The sequence below is a fragment of the Annulohypoxylon truncatum genome, assembly GCF_022578515.1.
Source record: "Annulohypoxylon truncatum strain CBS 140777 unplaced genomic scaffold F4807scaffold_1, whole genome shotgun sequence".
Taxonomy (NCBI): Eukaryota; Fungi; Ascomycota; class Sordariomycetes; order Xylariales; family Hypoxylaceae; genus Annulohypoxylon; species Annulohypoxylon truncatum.
Window position 1 is genome coordinate 1,143,485 of NW_025953787.1, and position 14,226 is coordinate 1,157,710.

Consider the following 14,226-nt stretch of genomic DNA (forward strand, 5'->3'; position numbering starts at 1 on the left):
CCCTTTTCCACTTGTTCTTAATCAGACAGGAACAAGTAACCCAAGGGCTTCAATACATAGACTAGCTGAAGCTTCCCGCAGCGCCTATAGAATCTGCCTCGCGTTCCAATATTTCGAAGATCTAATCGACTGACGAAGTGTCCGGTACTCGGTGACTCTTCTTCTGGCGTCTGTGCCCACATCCTGTCCCCGGCTTCGTCGGCGTAGATATCCCAGCGCTCGGAGTCATCACCGAGACGGACAATCCAATATTGATCAGGACCTAGTTGTATTAGTACATTGACTTCATATGCATGGTTTGAAAAGTTGGGTAATTACTTAGCGTAATCTCGCTAATCCTTTTGACGGTGATACGGTGTGCCTCTCTGTCGTATTCCAGCACCCGTTCCTCAAGCTGTACGCGTGAAGTTCTCCTCGGCATATCTAGGAGGTATAGCGTTGACCACGAGCGATTGCTTAGGGATGGCCTCAGATAAGTCAATGATAGGCGAGCTAAGGTTAGATCTCTAAAGCAGTCGTTGCTTATGTCTAGTACGGCTGGAGGTCAAAATAAGAGAAGTAGGAAATGGCGATAGTCAAACTAACAATAATATGATAGCTCTATTGTTGCGATGAGGAATAAAGTAGAAGGATCGCCTGGGAAGACATGCTCGTTAAATAATCTAACAGACCCTATCTATTGTTAAGTACGATATTGAATCATCGAGAAACAATTCTGGGTAGGTTAGGTGATACTGGAACCCAGCAACCTAACCTCCTACGCTGGAAATCATATGTTACCTTACTCTATTTTCGAGTCACTCCCAGATAGTAGCCATCATTTGAGCCACATAGTACAGATATCTTTCGTCACAGTCAAAAGGAGAGGGACAGAGTCTTTGAAGTATGCCCTTCCTTAGTTGCTGCTTTTGGCGCAAATCGTCTTCTCTTGGTATTGTACAATGTCTCTATTTTACTACTTAGTAATTATTAGTATAAGCACTGGAAAATTCCTTAGATGGCCGCATTTTTGGTTTATATTTATGTTACTAAAACCTTTCGTTCTTGATTTAGTTATATTTTGGTTGGCACAAATAGAAGTTTTCATCATATCATGATAGATATATTATTAACTACCATACAGAAGACATTTACATAGATATCTATCACATATGCATTAAATTTGGCCAGTAAAATCTAATTTGCCGTTTAGATATTTGTCACCAACTTTTTCTTCTAGTCATAAGTCTAGGACTTCAAAATTTCTACCAAGTTTTATATGGCCATAATATCTTCCTAACCCTTTTTTATGCCTGACAATAGACGGAACTCATGGCATTCCTATTCGAGCTTGGCAAACTTCCGTACCGTCCTCGGCATGGCCTATATCGTATGGAGATCGTCTCGCAGCCCCGTATAGCCGGTAGTTAAACATTTAACCCGATGATCATCACCTTGACGCGGCTCTTTTCGGGGACGACCCCCTTTCTCGAATCATATCGCAAACATCAAGCTGGGGTAACGTAGCGCGCACTTTGGTACTCACCTAGCTTACAAAGTAGGCCAGTCAGGTAATTTGGTACAGTAAATACAACTCGCAGAGAATTGTAGGTAGGAATTGGTACGCGCTATTATTCATTGATTTGTTGTCATACTTAGAAAACTCCTTGTCGACTTGGAATAATTCTTGCAATAATTAAGACAGCCTGCAACTTCATGCTCAAACACAATTCGGCTATATCGGCACAAGTCATCAGGCACTCATAGATAGAATAGTATACAGAGAAGATACATATAGTAAATATAAATACATACGTAATAAATCACCAGGTCACATATTCATAGTGTCGCAATATCCCGTCGGCATTTACCCATGAAGATCGTCACTGCATTCATGGGCTGACATTTGAATTGGGCTAGTAGTCAGGCACGAGAAGAAACTTGTGACAATTGACCAGAAACCAACGAATAGGGATACTCACTCACAATAAGGAATGGGTTTCCAAATGCCTGGAAGATATTAGTCTTCGTCTCCACAACTGTAGACCATTCCCCCTGAACGATGACTTCTCCACAACAGATATATAGGCAAGTACTTGCCCCTGGTGGACCTGGTACCTCGAAAATCTCAACATCATCTCTGGAGAAGACCCTATTTTCTTCCATCGACGTTTCCTTTCACGACGATCCACAAATCCATTGAAAAAGACGTAAAGTTTCGAAGGTATGGAATCAAAGCTTCTTGTCGCGACCATCATCCTGGCTTCGGGCGCCCAAAGCATGGCACTTCCGGGTAGTAGACTTCAGCTTGCTCCTCTAGATGCCCACGCCTCAGATTGGGTGAGCACAAACGTCTGTTTCGTCTTAAGGAGATGCTGACGGTGGGATGATAGGGACCAGATCTCGCTAGCGCCTATCGTCGCGATGAGTCCAAGCAGGAGTCGCCACAGTCCCCAAGGCAGGAGACATCAACCGTATCTAAACACTAAGCTTAACTGATTGCGTATGTCCCCACAGAAGGGGTGAAATAGGAGTTGAATTGAAAAATACTTAAGAGTGTTAATCATCCATTGTACTGAATAAAAACCCATATCGATGCCGAGTCTGAGGATCTCGTATGCATCGGATAAATGGCCCAGTACGAGTAATTTCGAGGATTAGAATCATGGTTGAGAATCAGATAGAATATTGGTATCTTGTTTCAGTTTTCCTGACTTCAACATCATCGTGATTATATCGTGATTAATGAATAGGGGTACGATTGTTCAGGTCAAAAGTTTCGCATATGAACCACATTTCTTGCTTAGTGCGTAATTGGACAACTAACAACCTATCGAAAAGATTCGAACCTAATAGTAATCTATCCACCAATTTTAAATAGATAACTTCTGTAGCTTAGAGAGCTTAGCTAGGTATCAAAGATTATGAGCAGATGCGCGAAACCTTCGCAATGGAAATAGATGCAAGATCCAGGAAAAGGGGGTGCCAAGAAATGAGATAAAGCTGTCCTTGCTGATAAGAACCGATAAGAATTTATCGATAAGGAATCCTCATAGCTCTCCAAAACGTGGCCTCACAACTTATTTGTCTTGGATCTTACACAACAAGAAGAATGAAGACGGACGAGGACAATCGTAACAATTGATCCATAAATAATAGGCGACGAACTTGCAAAGCTTTGGGTATATGCGACCAGCCGGAATCTAAATACATCTACCCCCGAACTCCGGGGTCCTAATCTAGCCTACGATGTACAATTCCCTAACCCGGATACAAAATGTATTCGGCTTCTTCACCACCGTCGCCTTCGTCGTCGCCGCCCTGATCGCCGCTTCCGACTTCACTGCGCCGCGAACCCCGAGCGCCACCATAAAGCCGACCAACGTCCAGGTGTAAGAGTTTCCCCTCGCTCTTTCTCCCTCCTCCCCTCCTAACCAACAAACGCAATGCGCAAGCGAGATAGAACGGAATAGCTAACCGCCCCACCAAAATATAGTGTCAAGGGCCGGCCGCACTACTACAGCACGAAGAAGGAAGAATACGCCATCATCAGGTTCTCGCTCGACGCCGACCTGTCCTCGCTCTTCACCTGGAACACCAAGCAGCTCTTCGTCTACGTAACGGCCGAGTGGCCGGCGCCCCCCGCCGGCGCCGACGGCCTCGCCACGAACCAAACCAACCGCGCCGTAATCTGGGACTCTATCATCACGAGCCCGAGCGCCGACCACCTGAGCAACCTCGGCCCCGCCTCGCTCAAGAAGCTGCGCAAGAGCGCCGCCGGCAAGAGCATAGATCCGAACCGGTAAATAACGACCCGCCCCCCCTTCCCCCACATCTCTTTCCATTGAACTTTCTTAAGCTAGAGAGAGAGAGAGAGAGAGAGGAGGGAGGGAGAGAGAAACAAGACATAGCTAACAAGAATTGCAGAGGCAAGCTCTCCCTCAAGAACCAGAAGCCGAAGTACCAGATCACGCACCCGACCGGCCGGATCGCCGAGACCGACGACGTCAAGCTGCACGTCAACTACAACGTGCAGCCGTGGGTCGGCATCCTCACCTGGAACCAGGGCTTCGACCTCGGCCTGTGGAAGAGCTTCGCCGGCGGCGTCAGCAAGGCCTTCGAGCTGCCCGCGATCAAGAAGAAGGACGACGCCAAGAAGCCCAAATAAGGGGCCGGTGTCGTAGCTGTCTGTATTCCTTTTAAGCTAGATATTGATTAAACGTGGCGTTTTGTGGATCGACTTTATTTGCCCATGATGCCATGATTTTCCTTGGTGTCCTGTAAATCATAATTGTGTGCTTTTCTATTTTAGACGCATATTGGGATCGCTCCGAAGTATATACTTCAGTAGTTATGTACCCCTGGCACCCCTTAGCCCAATACGAGTGGTAAAAGACGGCCGAGAATTATCTACGGCTTGGTGCAATTCGCTTATAGGGTTTGTTGAATAACTCAACGGGAGAGAATGAATACGTGGATTAGAACCCATGAACTGTCTGGCCTTGGTTCTCACATGTCACAATCAACCTCGAGAAACTTCACGAAGACTAAATAGCTGTTTCATTGTGCTTTATTTATTCGCTTTTTTATGTGATCGCGCCGCGCTCGCGGGCAAAAGCCGCCATCCGGCTCTCCGCGAGGGGTATATGGGCGATGCAAACTTTTGAAAACGCAGACCACGTGCGCCGTTCCTATGCAGATATGTACGAGGCCAAGATGATGCCTCCCGATGAACTCCCATCTCCATGTTTACCATCCCGAACCTTTTGAGCACATGGCCATGATAAATTATGTATGTGTCATTAGTCTGACAAATCGACGACAACGCGCGGTTGATCTGGCTCTTGACGTAGCTTAGCTGATGGCATCCTATCGGCGGGGTGCCGACCCGCGAAGAAGGGACTGGTCGTGGGTGTTTCCTCTTGAGTTCGGCTATTACTAGCTGGTCCCTGTCTTTCCTTTACAAGATTATCGAGTATTTCCACTGTGTTGTAAACGGGTTTCGGATTTGTATGGTCACGTGTGGAACATTGTCTCTGCTCTGGGGATGCTGTTGAATCGTCAACGAAGATAGGTCTTGTTGGCGAAGAATCGCCAGAAGAACCGGGAAGCGGTGAGACAAACTTTGGAATTCCAGTTTGTTTGGGCTTTTCGCTATCAGCCACGGTCGAGGAGTCCCTCGTGTCTGACCTGCTCACAACAGGAGACTGAGGAAACGAACCGGGCATATGGATGCCGTTGTCCGAGTCGAGTGTAGACCTATTCTTAAAATCTGAGGCTTTAGGGGTAGGAGACCTCGATTTTGGCTTAGCCACGGTCTCGTTCTTTTTATGGATGATATGGTTCTCTGGAGGTTTAGACGGGCGTTGATCAATGACTTGTTCTTTTGCGGGCGGCGCACTCTGCGGCTCTGCAGTTGGGTTCTTCTTTTTCGGCCCGCTTTTGTTGCGCTTCTCTTCCTTGTGGGCGTCTTCTCGACCTTGCTGCTCCTTCTGAAGCTTGAAAATCACATCTCTAATCTCGTTTCGGAGCTTTGATGGATTAAGGTCCCAGGGAATATCGTTCTCGTGTTGAAGAAGGCTACGGACGAATGTGTCGGGGTCTTTTAAGAACTGCTGTATGTACCCTAGTAAAAAGAGTCCGCAGTCGCAATGATTCGTTTGCTGGGGGACGTTCTTAGCTGTCATACCCAAGGCCCCAGGAGGCGAAATTTCGATGTTTTTCTTGTCCTTGAGCTCTGCAATCAAATACTGTTTAAGGCAACCGCAGGCCGGGGAATGCGTTATCCCTAATGAATCGAGAGTGATGATCCTTGGTTGGGTCGGGTCGTATTTTCGAGGATTTCGAGGACCTATAATTTGCCTCTTGTTGGCTTTCTTTTGTCGGAGAGCACCATTAGGAGGCAAAACTTGCTCTACATCCGCTTGAGGGTCGCTTTTCTCTTTGACTAATTCGATGTCTTGCTCGTGACCGCTCGATTGCGCCTCTTCTTTCTGGTCTTCTGGATCTATGGCTATTGTCTGCTTAGTCTCGGCATCTAAGGGACCTGGGCTTTTGATTGACATACGACTTAGGTGGTTTGTGAGATCGTTCTGTGCTGGCGCGATCACGGCTTCTACATTCATGGGCTCAAGCAGATCCTCATCCTTGGGGGGAACGGTGGACACCTCTCCAGAATTATGGGTATCTTCCTCGATAGTGATCGTATCCGTAGACTGGGCGTCGGAAACCTCCTTATCGGCGGACGGGAGAAATTTCGGTGCATTATAGATTATCGCAACGTACCAGTGAGAATACTCGTTAATCGGGACGATAATATAGTCCTTCGTAAAGAGATCAACCTTCGAGGTCCATGCTTTGACGCTATCGTAGTTGATACCCTGACTCGTTCTCGAGGACTTTAGCTTCTCGTAGAAAAACGTGTTCTGGAAATAAATCCTCTGCGCCAGATCCGGTCTCTCCGCCTCCAATGTATGTTGGAGATATCGTAGGTAGAAAATGAGCACATTGTCATTGAGGAACTGACCCTCGTCTAACCGAGGGATGTCCTCCTTGTCAACAGTAGCTCGATTCTTTCCGTGGGGAGGGAACACTAGAGAGTTACGCCAGTTTCTCTCCCAGCCTTTATTCTGGACTGTCCAGCCTTCGGGCTCAGGTGACTCGGAAGCTGAAGAGGGAGATTTCAATGCAAACGTGGATCGGGTCGTACGTATCGGCCGCTGAATGGCAGGGGTATGGGCATTATCCGGTATAACTGTTACTTCGAGGTTTGACGAAGCCGGATGACCATAAAGTCTCATCAAGTCCTTCGTCTTGACCTGGCTATTCGAAACAGCCGGTCGGCCAATGGGCTTCGCCTGCCTTGCCCGATCTTCAGCGTTATGCTGGATGAGTTTGATGTCATCTCCCACCAGCTCCTGATCCGTAATAACGGTACTTCTTTCAGCTTTGCTCATCAAATTGGCAAATTCCTTGTCAAGCCTAGCCCTGCGAATTCTGTTAATATACGACTCTTAATAGGGAGTACCAAAACCTACTGATCTTCAATGATAGTAATTCTAGGCCGTGATCCATCTTCTCTATCCATCTCCGCCCACTCTTTAAAGTGTTGAATGTCTTCAGGAGATTTAAATTCGACCAACAGCCTAGGACTGGCACTGGTTGACGCATCAAGAGAACGATTTATCGAGACCACGTGATAGTTCGGGTTGGATGGAATCGAAATCGCCGATACTTTCTTCAAGTTGATGGTCAAATATGCGTACTGTTTCAAGATTTCACCGTCTAGATTTGTCGGATGAAGGATGTAGCTCATATCCCGCAACTTTAGAAAGCATTCGTCCACACTACTGGTCTTATGCACTTCATATTTGTAGCGGCCTGAGACAGCCTGCACGATGAGAAGTCTTGAGCTGATGATTTTCTTGGCGCGGTCCAAGGCTAGCTCGCCAGCTGTCGCCTTTGAACTGTCCGGCCTGACGTGAGACGACGTTGAGAATTTCGTTGGCGTGATGTCGCCTCTCTTAGACAAACTTGGTGAAGGGGTAACAGGTCGTTTCGTCAGCACTTTTCCCCTGATATCTTGTGCTTCTGGGGCTAGTTCATCTGGGCTGGAATCCATGCTCTTGAGTTTACCATTCCTCCACTCATGGTTCTTCCGTTCCGTATTTTCTATGATTTTTCCCAATTTCACAGCGGCAGCGGTTGAGCTGTTGACCTTAGCAGCCCCTTTACCACGATCTCCAAAACGTGATGCAAATGCTGTAATAGGTTGCGTGTTCCCTTTCTGAGTTAAGTTTTGCGTTCGTGTTTGGGGAATTGCTGCTTGCTCGGGCGCCTCGATACATTCTACATCTCCATCGCTATCCATGTCAAATTCTTGTAGAGAATTTCTATCGGCGGACTCGGAGGCATCACGCCGATACCTTTTCCTTGATGGCGCTTTGACGAAGCTTTCGACGTTTCGATATTCCGAGACGTTCGGCTGGGATAGATGGACTCCTCTGCTATGAGACGGCTGTGATCTCAATGTCTGCTGAGAGTCGCTGATGTCGTCCAAAGAACGTTTGCGGGGAGTCGGCCTATCGAGCGTTCCATCAACATCCAACGCAAGGGCGAAGTGAGCCTGTGTATGTGTGCGATTCTCTTCGATCTTTGTACGTTTCGCAGGCGGCGGGCTTGGAGGGCGTGGTGGCGATGATCGTACGGGGCGCGACGAAGGTTGGTTTCTTCCACTGAGGTTGTTCGTAGGCACGACTGAACCCAGACCGTTGATCCTCCCCTTCTGAAATAACAGATTAGTATGGTTAGCCTAGAGAGTATATTTACTACCATAACCCACAAAGTGGCCACTCATGTTGCGACCGCCTTTTCCGTGGCTTCGGCTGGCTATGTTCGACTGAGAGTGATCGGTCGTCGCACTGCTCGAACCTCCCCGGCGATCTCGGAAGGAATGTCAGGTGAGGTTGGATCTGTGAAGGGCGTGCGCCTTTGGTTAGAAAAGTCAGCCACCATGGGACGTGAAGCGCCTCTTGGAACTAACCAGTCGACATGCTTGACCTTAGGCTCCTCTCGTTTTCGTAGCATGTAGGTATGCTAATAAAACCCGGCCTATGCGCGTAGGCATCACTTTGTGGTGTAGGCGCAAACGAAAGAACCTTTGCTGCTGCAGAAGTTGGCTGCAAAGATGTTAGTAAAACAAAGTTTGAGCGAAAGAGAAAAAAAAAAAGAGGTGGTGCGTAATTTGGTAGGCGGATGTCTACAAAACGGAAGGAATTATAGTGATGATTCAAAGCGCGATTTCCACTTTCAACGAATTTGAGACAGAAAAAAAAGTAGAGCAGCGGGGTTGCTAATACGTACTTGGAATGATTCGTGATCCACGCCTTCCTTTGGTAGGTTATGCACCTAATAATTCGTACCCGGATGGAGTTTTGAAGCAGTTGCGGCTGCCGGCAGTGGTACCTAGGTACTTATAGCCTTGCATTTAGTAGGCAATTTACGCGGTTAACGCGTTATAGCCCGCTTCAAACCTCGCTAAAGTGTATAAATTATATAAATTTTAAATCTCAAAAATTCATTTCATCAATTATTTCAAAATATACAAATATATTCTCATGAATAAGAATTACTTTTACTTAACATATCCTCGGGTTTACCGTGATTATTGCGGTGACGCTGAGGAGGTAGTTGCTAGTTGGTAAAGCTCGAGCCTCAGCGAAGCTCCGCAGTACTCGTCGTGATTTCCACTGCATACCATCACTTGACAATCTGTATCAGGGGCAACCGTACTGCCACTATCTAATGTATCGCCACAGTAACATTCACGCCCGTACTCTGTCCCCCAGTACGTAAAACCAGTGCAGTTCGAAGCACACATTTCTAGTGTCATAGCATCATCCGCATAAGCCGCGCCAGTCAAGGCTCGGCCATTTGAAAGCTCGGTATAGCAGCCGACCCGGACATATGATGACACAGTCGGTTTAGGAGCCAATGTCGCAGTTGGTGTCGGTTGGCTAGCTGTGGTACTGTACAGTTCTAACCTGTTACTATCTCCGCAGTATTCGGTGGAATCTCCGCCACAGACCATATTACAATCGGTTATAGGCGCTTTTTCGCTTGTGGATTGAAGCGAATCGCCGCAGTAGCCTATATGAAACGTCAGTTACTTGTTGTCAGGTGCGTAGGTCTTAGAAACTTACATTCACGGCCATACTCTGTCCCCCAATATACATACCCGGTACAATTGTTCATACAATCTTCTAGTGTCATGCTATCATAAGCAAACGCGGCGTCACCCAGAGCTCGAGTTCCCGCCGCAGTTGATTCTGTCTGGCACCCTACAAGCAAGTACTCTCCAATAGTCTGTCTATGATGCAATGTCTCTGTTGGTGCCGTGGAAGAAGTGCTCGTGCTACTCACTGTAGTTGATGAAGAAGCCGACGTCGTACTAATTGAAATAGTTGACGAGGTAGCGGATGAGGATAAAGTGGTTGACGTCCCAGGAGATGTCGAGATTTGTCCGGTAGTGCACATAGACGATGGTGGTGGATTTTGAAAAGCCTGGCATGTTCCTCCCAAGTCACTTGCAGAATTAAAGTCGTCTATTAGTGCCGAAGTCTCGCTCCCGCTAATGACATCAATCTTGGAAGCGTATGCAAAGTCGCCAAGGCCTGTGTAGTTTGCTGTATAGAAGGTATAAGCACCTACACAATCCCCCTCCGTCATAGTCACTGTGGCGTTTTTGAGCGTGGGCACCGGGAGATTAGGATTCCCTGTCGGGGTCTTATACGAGATAAGCGTATTAACGGGAAGTGATTTTCTGTCATTGCGAACCTAAGACATATTAATACCTAGTTTACCATGACCGAGCACCAGGGGTAACTAACAGCCGCAGTGACGGTAAGGGTACCGGAAAAGAGACAACTCTGAGATTTTTGAATCAAGATTGCATCTTGAATAGGGTACGAATTTCCATTGTTGTCGAAGGTTTGAGTCGTCCCACTAGCCATAGTAAGAGTTAAAGTAAAAGATGAAATACCCGTGGAAGTTGAGATAGCGGCATCTATAGGGAACCACTAGAACAGATTAGCCCTCAGTTCTTATTGCAACTAGACATTGGTCCTTAAACTTACGACAAATTGATCATCGAAGCCTTGAGTGGCGCCCAAGAGAGTTGCCGTATATGTACAATTCGTGTTTCCGCAGTTGTTGCCCCCGCTCCGATCTTTGTAATCTAAGGTCAAGCTAGAGACAGCGTCTCCTCCCAAATCGGTTGTTCGAACACGGATAAATCCATTCAATTGCATTGTCGATGCTCCAGAGTTGAGTGATAGTTGCATGTCAACTGGCTTGACCGAATATGGCTGAATGGGATCCGACAGAACGACGCCGTCGGGCACCGTATCAATCAACTTTTGAAGGACAGTAGCACATATAGTATTGAAGTCTGTGGCAGCTGCCATTGCGTTGATTGTTACATTCCCATCATAGCTGAAGACCTTGAAGTCTGAGTTTCTAGTAGCCTTAATCGATGGACCAACTACCAAGGGGTTAGTTGTATTGCCAGCAATGTATTCGGTGACGACTTTATTATCAAAGACTGCGTCAGTCGAATCCAGCGGGACTTCTCCGTTAGATGTAGACCCAACAGGGACAATTTCCGGGAATTCGTCATCATGAACACCGCCAATAGTATGTCCACAAGCAGTCGCTTGGATCATTTCGGTCTTGTCAAATCCCATTCGAAGAAACTGTTGCTCAAAAGTGAATGCAGTATTCTGTGGTAAGGGGACCCCTATTGGTCCACCGGCTAGAGCGTCGACTCGGCCACCAGCCACAGGTACCACAGGACCACCACAAGACCTGACGGCATAATATACACCCAAAGCAATGAGATCCGCTACACTTGATCGACTTGTGTAGTAGTCTGCCATAAACTTCAGAGTCGTGTTGAAGCCTGGCCCAAGATTGTCCGAACTTGTCAATTCGTATTGTAAAGAGCCATCCAACCCGCCGGCACGTACGCCGCCTAAATCCGTAGTCGTAGCCACATCATGGAAAGCTACCCGTAACCATTCTGCTGCATTTTGTCGACCAGGCCCAGATGCTTCGTTTGCACAAGGAATAACAGTTCCACCGAAATTCCTGGACCTATAGCCATTGACTTGATACATGATCTCCTCGAGTTCGTCGTTAGGGGAGGGCCACGTCGGATCTGTCGTCGCGAGCGTACCAAAGGATAGTAGAGAGCCCCATAATATTATGTTCCAGGACATCATAGCGAATATTAATAATCAATATTAAAAAAAAAAATAAGGAATAATTCACCAAATACTGAACTAGAAGCGGCTTCCTTGGCCGCTGAGGGTTTTTAGGACGAAGACACCATCGAAAGAGACCAGCACAAGAGTCCGACTTAGGAAAACAGATCGGGATATACATACCTAGATATTCATATGGGAACGAGTAACTGTGATAAGATATGCAGACCTACACTTTAGCTTGGTTCATCTGCTACGTTAATTCACTACCACACCGTTCCTGACAACGTTGGACAGTTATTCGCGAGATAGGATAATCAGCCGCCCAGACGCGGTAGCTGCAGAACCCCTTACACCAGTTCAATACGAGACCTCGCAGCAATGCAATGCTACCCATGGTAACGCTTGGAAGCGGATTGGTCAATAGCCAGCCTCTTGCGGAAACGTCAAGTCGTAGGTTAATCGAGATAGCTAAAAAGGAGTCATCCACAAACCATAAGCATAACAATCTCACCTGCCATCCTTTCATACATGATGCATCGACCTTCCCAGATTTGTTATTCGCGCCTGAGCTGAAGGTTTAAAGCCAATAGTCCGGTAAGCGACGGGTGATTATATGTATACTCCAAGCGCCAACGGAGGGCCAACTGTACCAACCGCCCAGAGGCTGACTGAAAAGAACAGGAAAAAGAGGAAGAGAAATAATCGAGGCCTGAATAACTCTGTTCCTCCATTTGCTACGCTCCTGCAGCAACAGATTCTTGTTCTATCGCATTTCTCTAAGTAAACATCCTTGAGGCTTCATGAATATGACCTTGCGTCCAGACCGTCGGGTCCGGGATCCAGGGATTGGGACTCGATCCGGGAGTTTTCAAAGTTGTCTTATCGCGGTACTTGGTAGCAAGGTGGCGGGATCTAAAGCATTCGAGGTTTACCTAGCCCCGGTCAATACGGCCGATAGGTACCTACACTGTTTACTTGGGTATGAAAAGGCGAGAATTCCTTCCCACTTTCAGCAGTCTTAAAAATTCAACCGTGCATACCTACCATCGACACGTGCGTTAAGTGGACCAATTCAAGGATCGATGATTGAACAGGGTAGACCCTGGTACTCCTACCCCATACAAGCCCGTAGAGATCTAGAATCTCACTGACGGCAAGAACCTTCAAATTCGGCGCGATTTCACCCATACAACTTCCTCTCCTGTCTTAGCGCTTCTCTTCTCTTTCCGTAGTGATGGGTATATTTGGTATAGTAGCACTACTATACCGTATAGTTGCACAATACAACACTATACCTAACTATACCATATAAATCACGTATAGTAACTAGTATAGTGTTGTATAGTGGACTTTACTACTAAAACAACCCATTTTATACTGCTTAATTAATGATTTAAAAGTGAAAATTACTAGGTATTATAGTTTTATTATTTATTATTTATTATAAGATTTATTATTTATCTTGTTCGAGTAAATAAAATGAATTAATTGAATGCGATCGGGAAATACTTAGGTACTTTTAAGTGGTTCTTCATGTATGTAATAAGCGGATAACCCCTGTATAAGCGGGGCCGATGCGTTTATCCGTTCCGCCATACGTATAGTGAAGTCAAAATACGGTATAGTACAATATAACTATACGTATAGTTACTATACGTATAATAAAAATGCCAACCCTACTTTCCAACAGTTCAACCAATTTTAGCGAACAAATGCCATTGCGACTTTTACAAAGCTCAAATTCATAGAGGCCTCGTGATATGTAATAGAGACAAATATCAATTTGATTGAGACGTATAGCAACCTCATTTACATGACTTACACGTACCTAACCCTAACTCGAATAGCAATGATAACGTTTCGAAATGTTCGTTCAATGTTTGGGTTGCGGATATTAAACCGTTAATGAGTTCAAATATTATAGATTGTGCAAATGGCCATGGCCGATAGGCTTATAGTTTATGAAGATATTTGCCCCTTCAAGGTCCGTCGACAACGTTTCATGCTAAGTATGATTATACTATTTTCATGCTAATGAAGTTTAAGTAGGTAGGTGTAGGTGTGTATGAGGCGAAAACGTAGATCGCTCAGCTACAACGACATCAACGCCTACCTGATGGAAAGTAAGAAAAAGATGTGACGTAATGATACTTGTGGCCCGTAGTTTCACCGACTTAACGGCACACCGTCGTAGAATGTCTACTAGCGTGTATCAGCCAATGAAGTAGGTAGTACAGATGTTTGCAACAACTATATAGTAGACAATAATTCGCCGCTTCAACATCTACTAAGCATCCGAATTGGTGTAGTGGCTAACATTTGACGCTCTCATGATCTAAACATCATAAGGATCCGTCAAGCCCGGGGTTCGATTCCCCGATTCGGAGATCATATTTTTGGCGCTTGCCATGCTACCTAACTAGGTAGTGTAGGGACATTTTCAGTTTTTCTGGTCTTTTTTTTTTTTTTTTTTTTTTTTTTT

General features: G+C 46.1%; 4 protein-coding genes and 1 non-coding gene across 5 annotated transcripts; 2 read left to right on the plus strand and 3 right to left on the minus strand.

Moving 5' to 3' along the window:
- Positions 1 to 17: 17 nt before the first annotated feature.
- On the minus strand, positions 18 to 421 carry F4807DRAFT_455327 (uncharacterized protein; the record flags this gene model as incomplete). Its single annotated transcript, XM_048000701.1, has 2 exons — positions 18 to 262; positions 319 to 421. 2 exons carry the CDS (start codon positions 419 to 421, stop codon positions 18 to 20), a joined length of 348 nt encoding a protein of 115 aa, XP_047859396.1.
- A 2,651-nt stretch (positions 422 to 3,072) lies between these two features.
- On the plus strand, positions 3,073 to 4,537 carry F4807DRAFT_404870 (signal peptidase 22 kDa subunit). Its single transcript, XM_047996169.1, has 3 exons — positions 3,073 to 3,371; positions 3,476 to 3,781; positions 3,907 to 4,537. The coding sequence occupies exons 1-3, from the start codon at positions 3,229 to 3,231 to the stop codon at positions 4,145 to 4,147; spliced, it is 690 nt and encodes a 229-aa protein (XP_047859397.1). The 5' UTR covers positions 3,073 to 3,228; the 3' UTR covers positions 4,148 to 4,537.
- On the minus strand, positions 4,517 to 8,863 carry F4807DRAFT_404873 (cysteine proteinase). The gene is made up of 5 exons (XM_047996170.1): positions 8,522 to 8,863; positions 8,321 to 8,450; positions 7,017 to 8,263; positions 6,047 to 6,966; positions 4,517 to 5,992 (listed from the first exon to the last, which is right to left on the minus strand). Exons 2-5 carry the CDS (start codon positions 8,333 to 8,335, stop codon positions 4,782 to 4,784), a joined length of 3,393 nt encoding a protein of 1,130 aa, XP_047859398.1. The 5' UTR covers positions 8,336 to 8,450; positions 8,522 to 8,863; the 3' UTR covers positions 4,517 to 4,781.
- Positions 8,864 to 9,142: 279 nt separating this feature from the next.
- On the minus strand, positions 9,143 to 12,407 carry F4807DRAFT_466289 (heme peroxidase; the record flags this gene model as incomplete). Its single annotated transcript, XM_048002368.1, has 4 exons — positions 10,614 to 12,407; positions 10,368 to 10,556; positions 9,681 to 10,314; positions 9,143 to 9,627 (listed from the first exon to the last, which is right to left on the minus strand). Exons 1-4 carry the CDS (start codon positions 11,757 to 11,759, stop codon positions 9,143 to 9,145), a joined length of 2,454 nt encoding a protein of 817 aa, XP_047859399.1. The 5' UTR covers positions 11,760 to 12,407.
- A 1,631-nt stretch (positions 12,408 to 14,038) lies between these two features.
- Positions 14,039 to 14,131, plus strand: F4807DRAFT_t5. Its single transcript has one exon. It is a non-coding gene; the product is annotated as a tRNA-Glu (tRNA).
- The last annotated feature ends 95 nt before the right edge of the window (positions 14,132 to 14,226 follow it).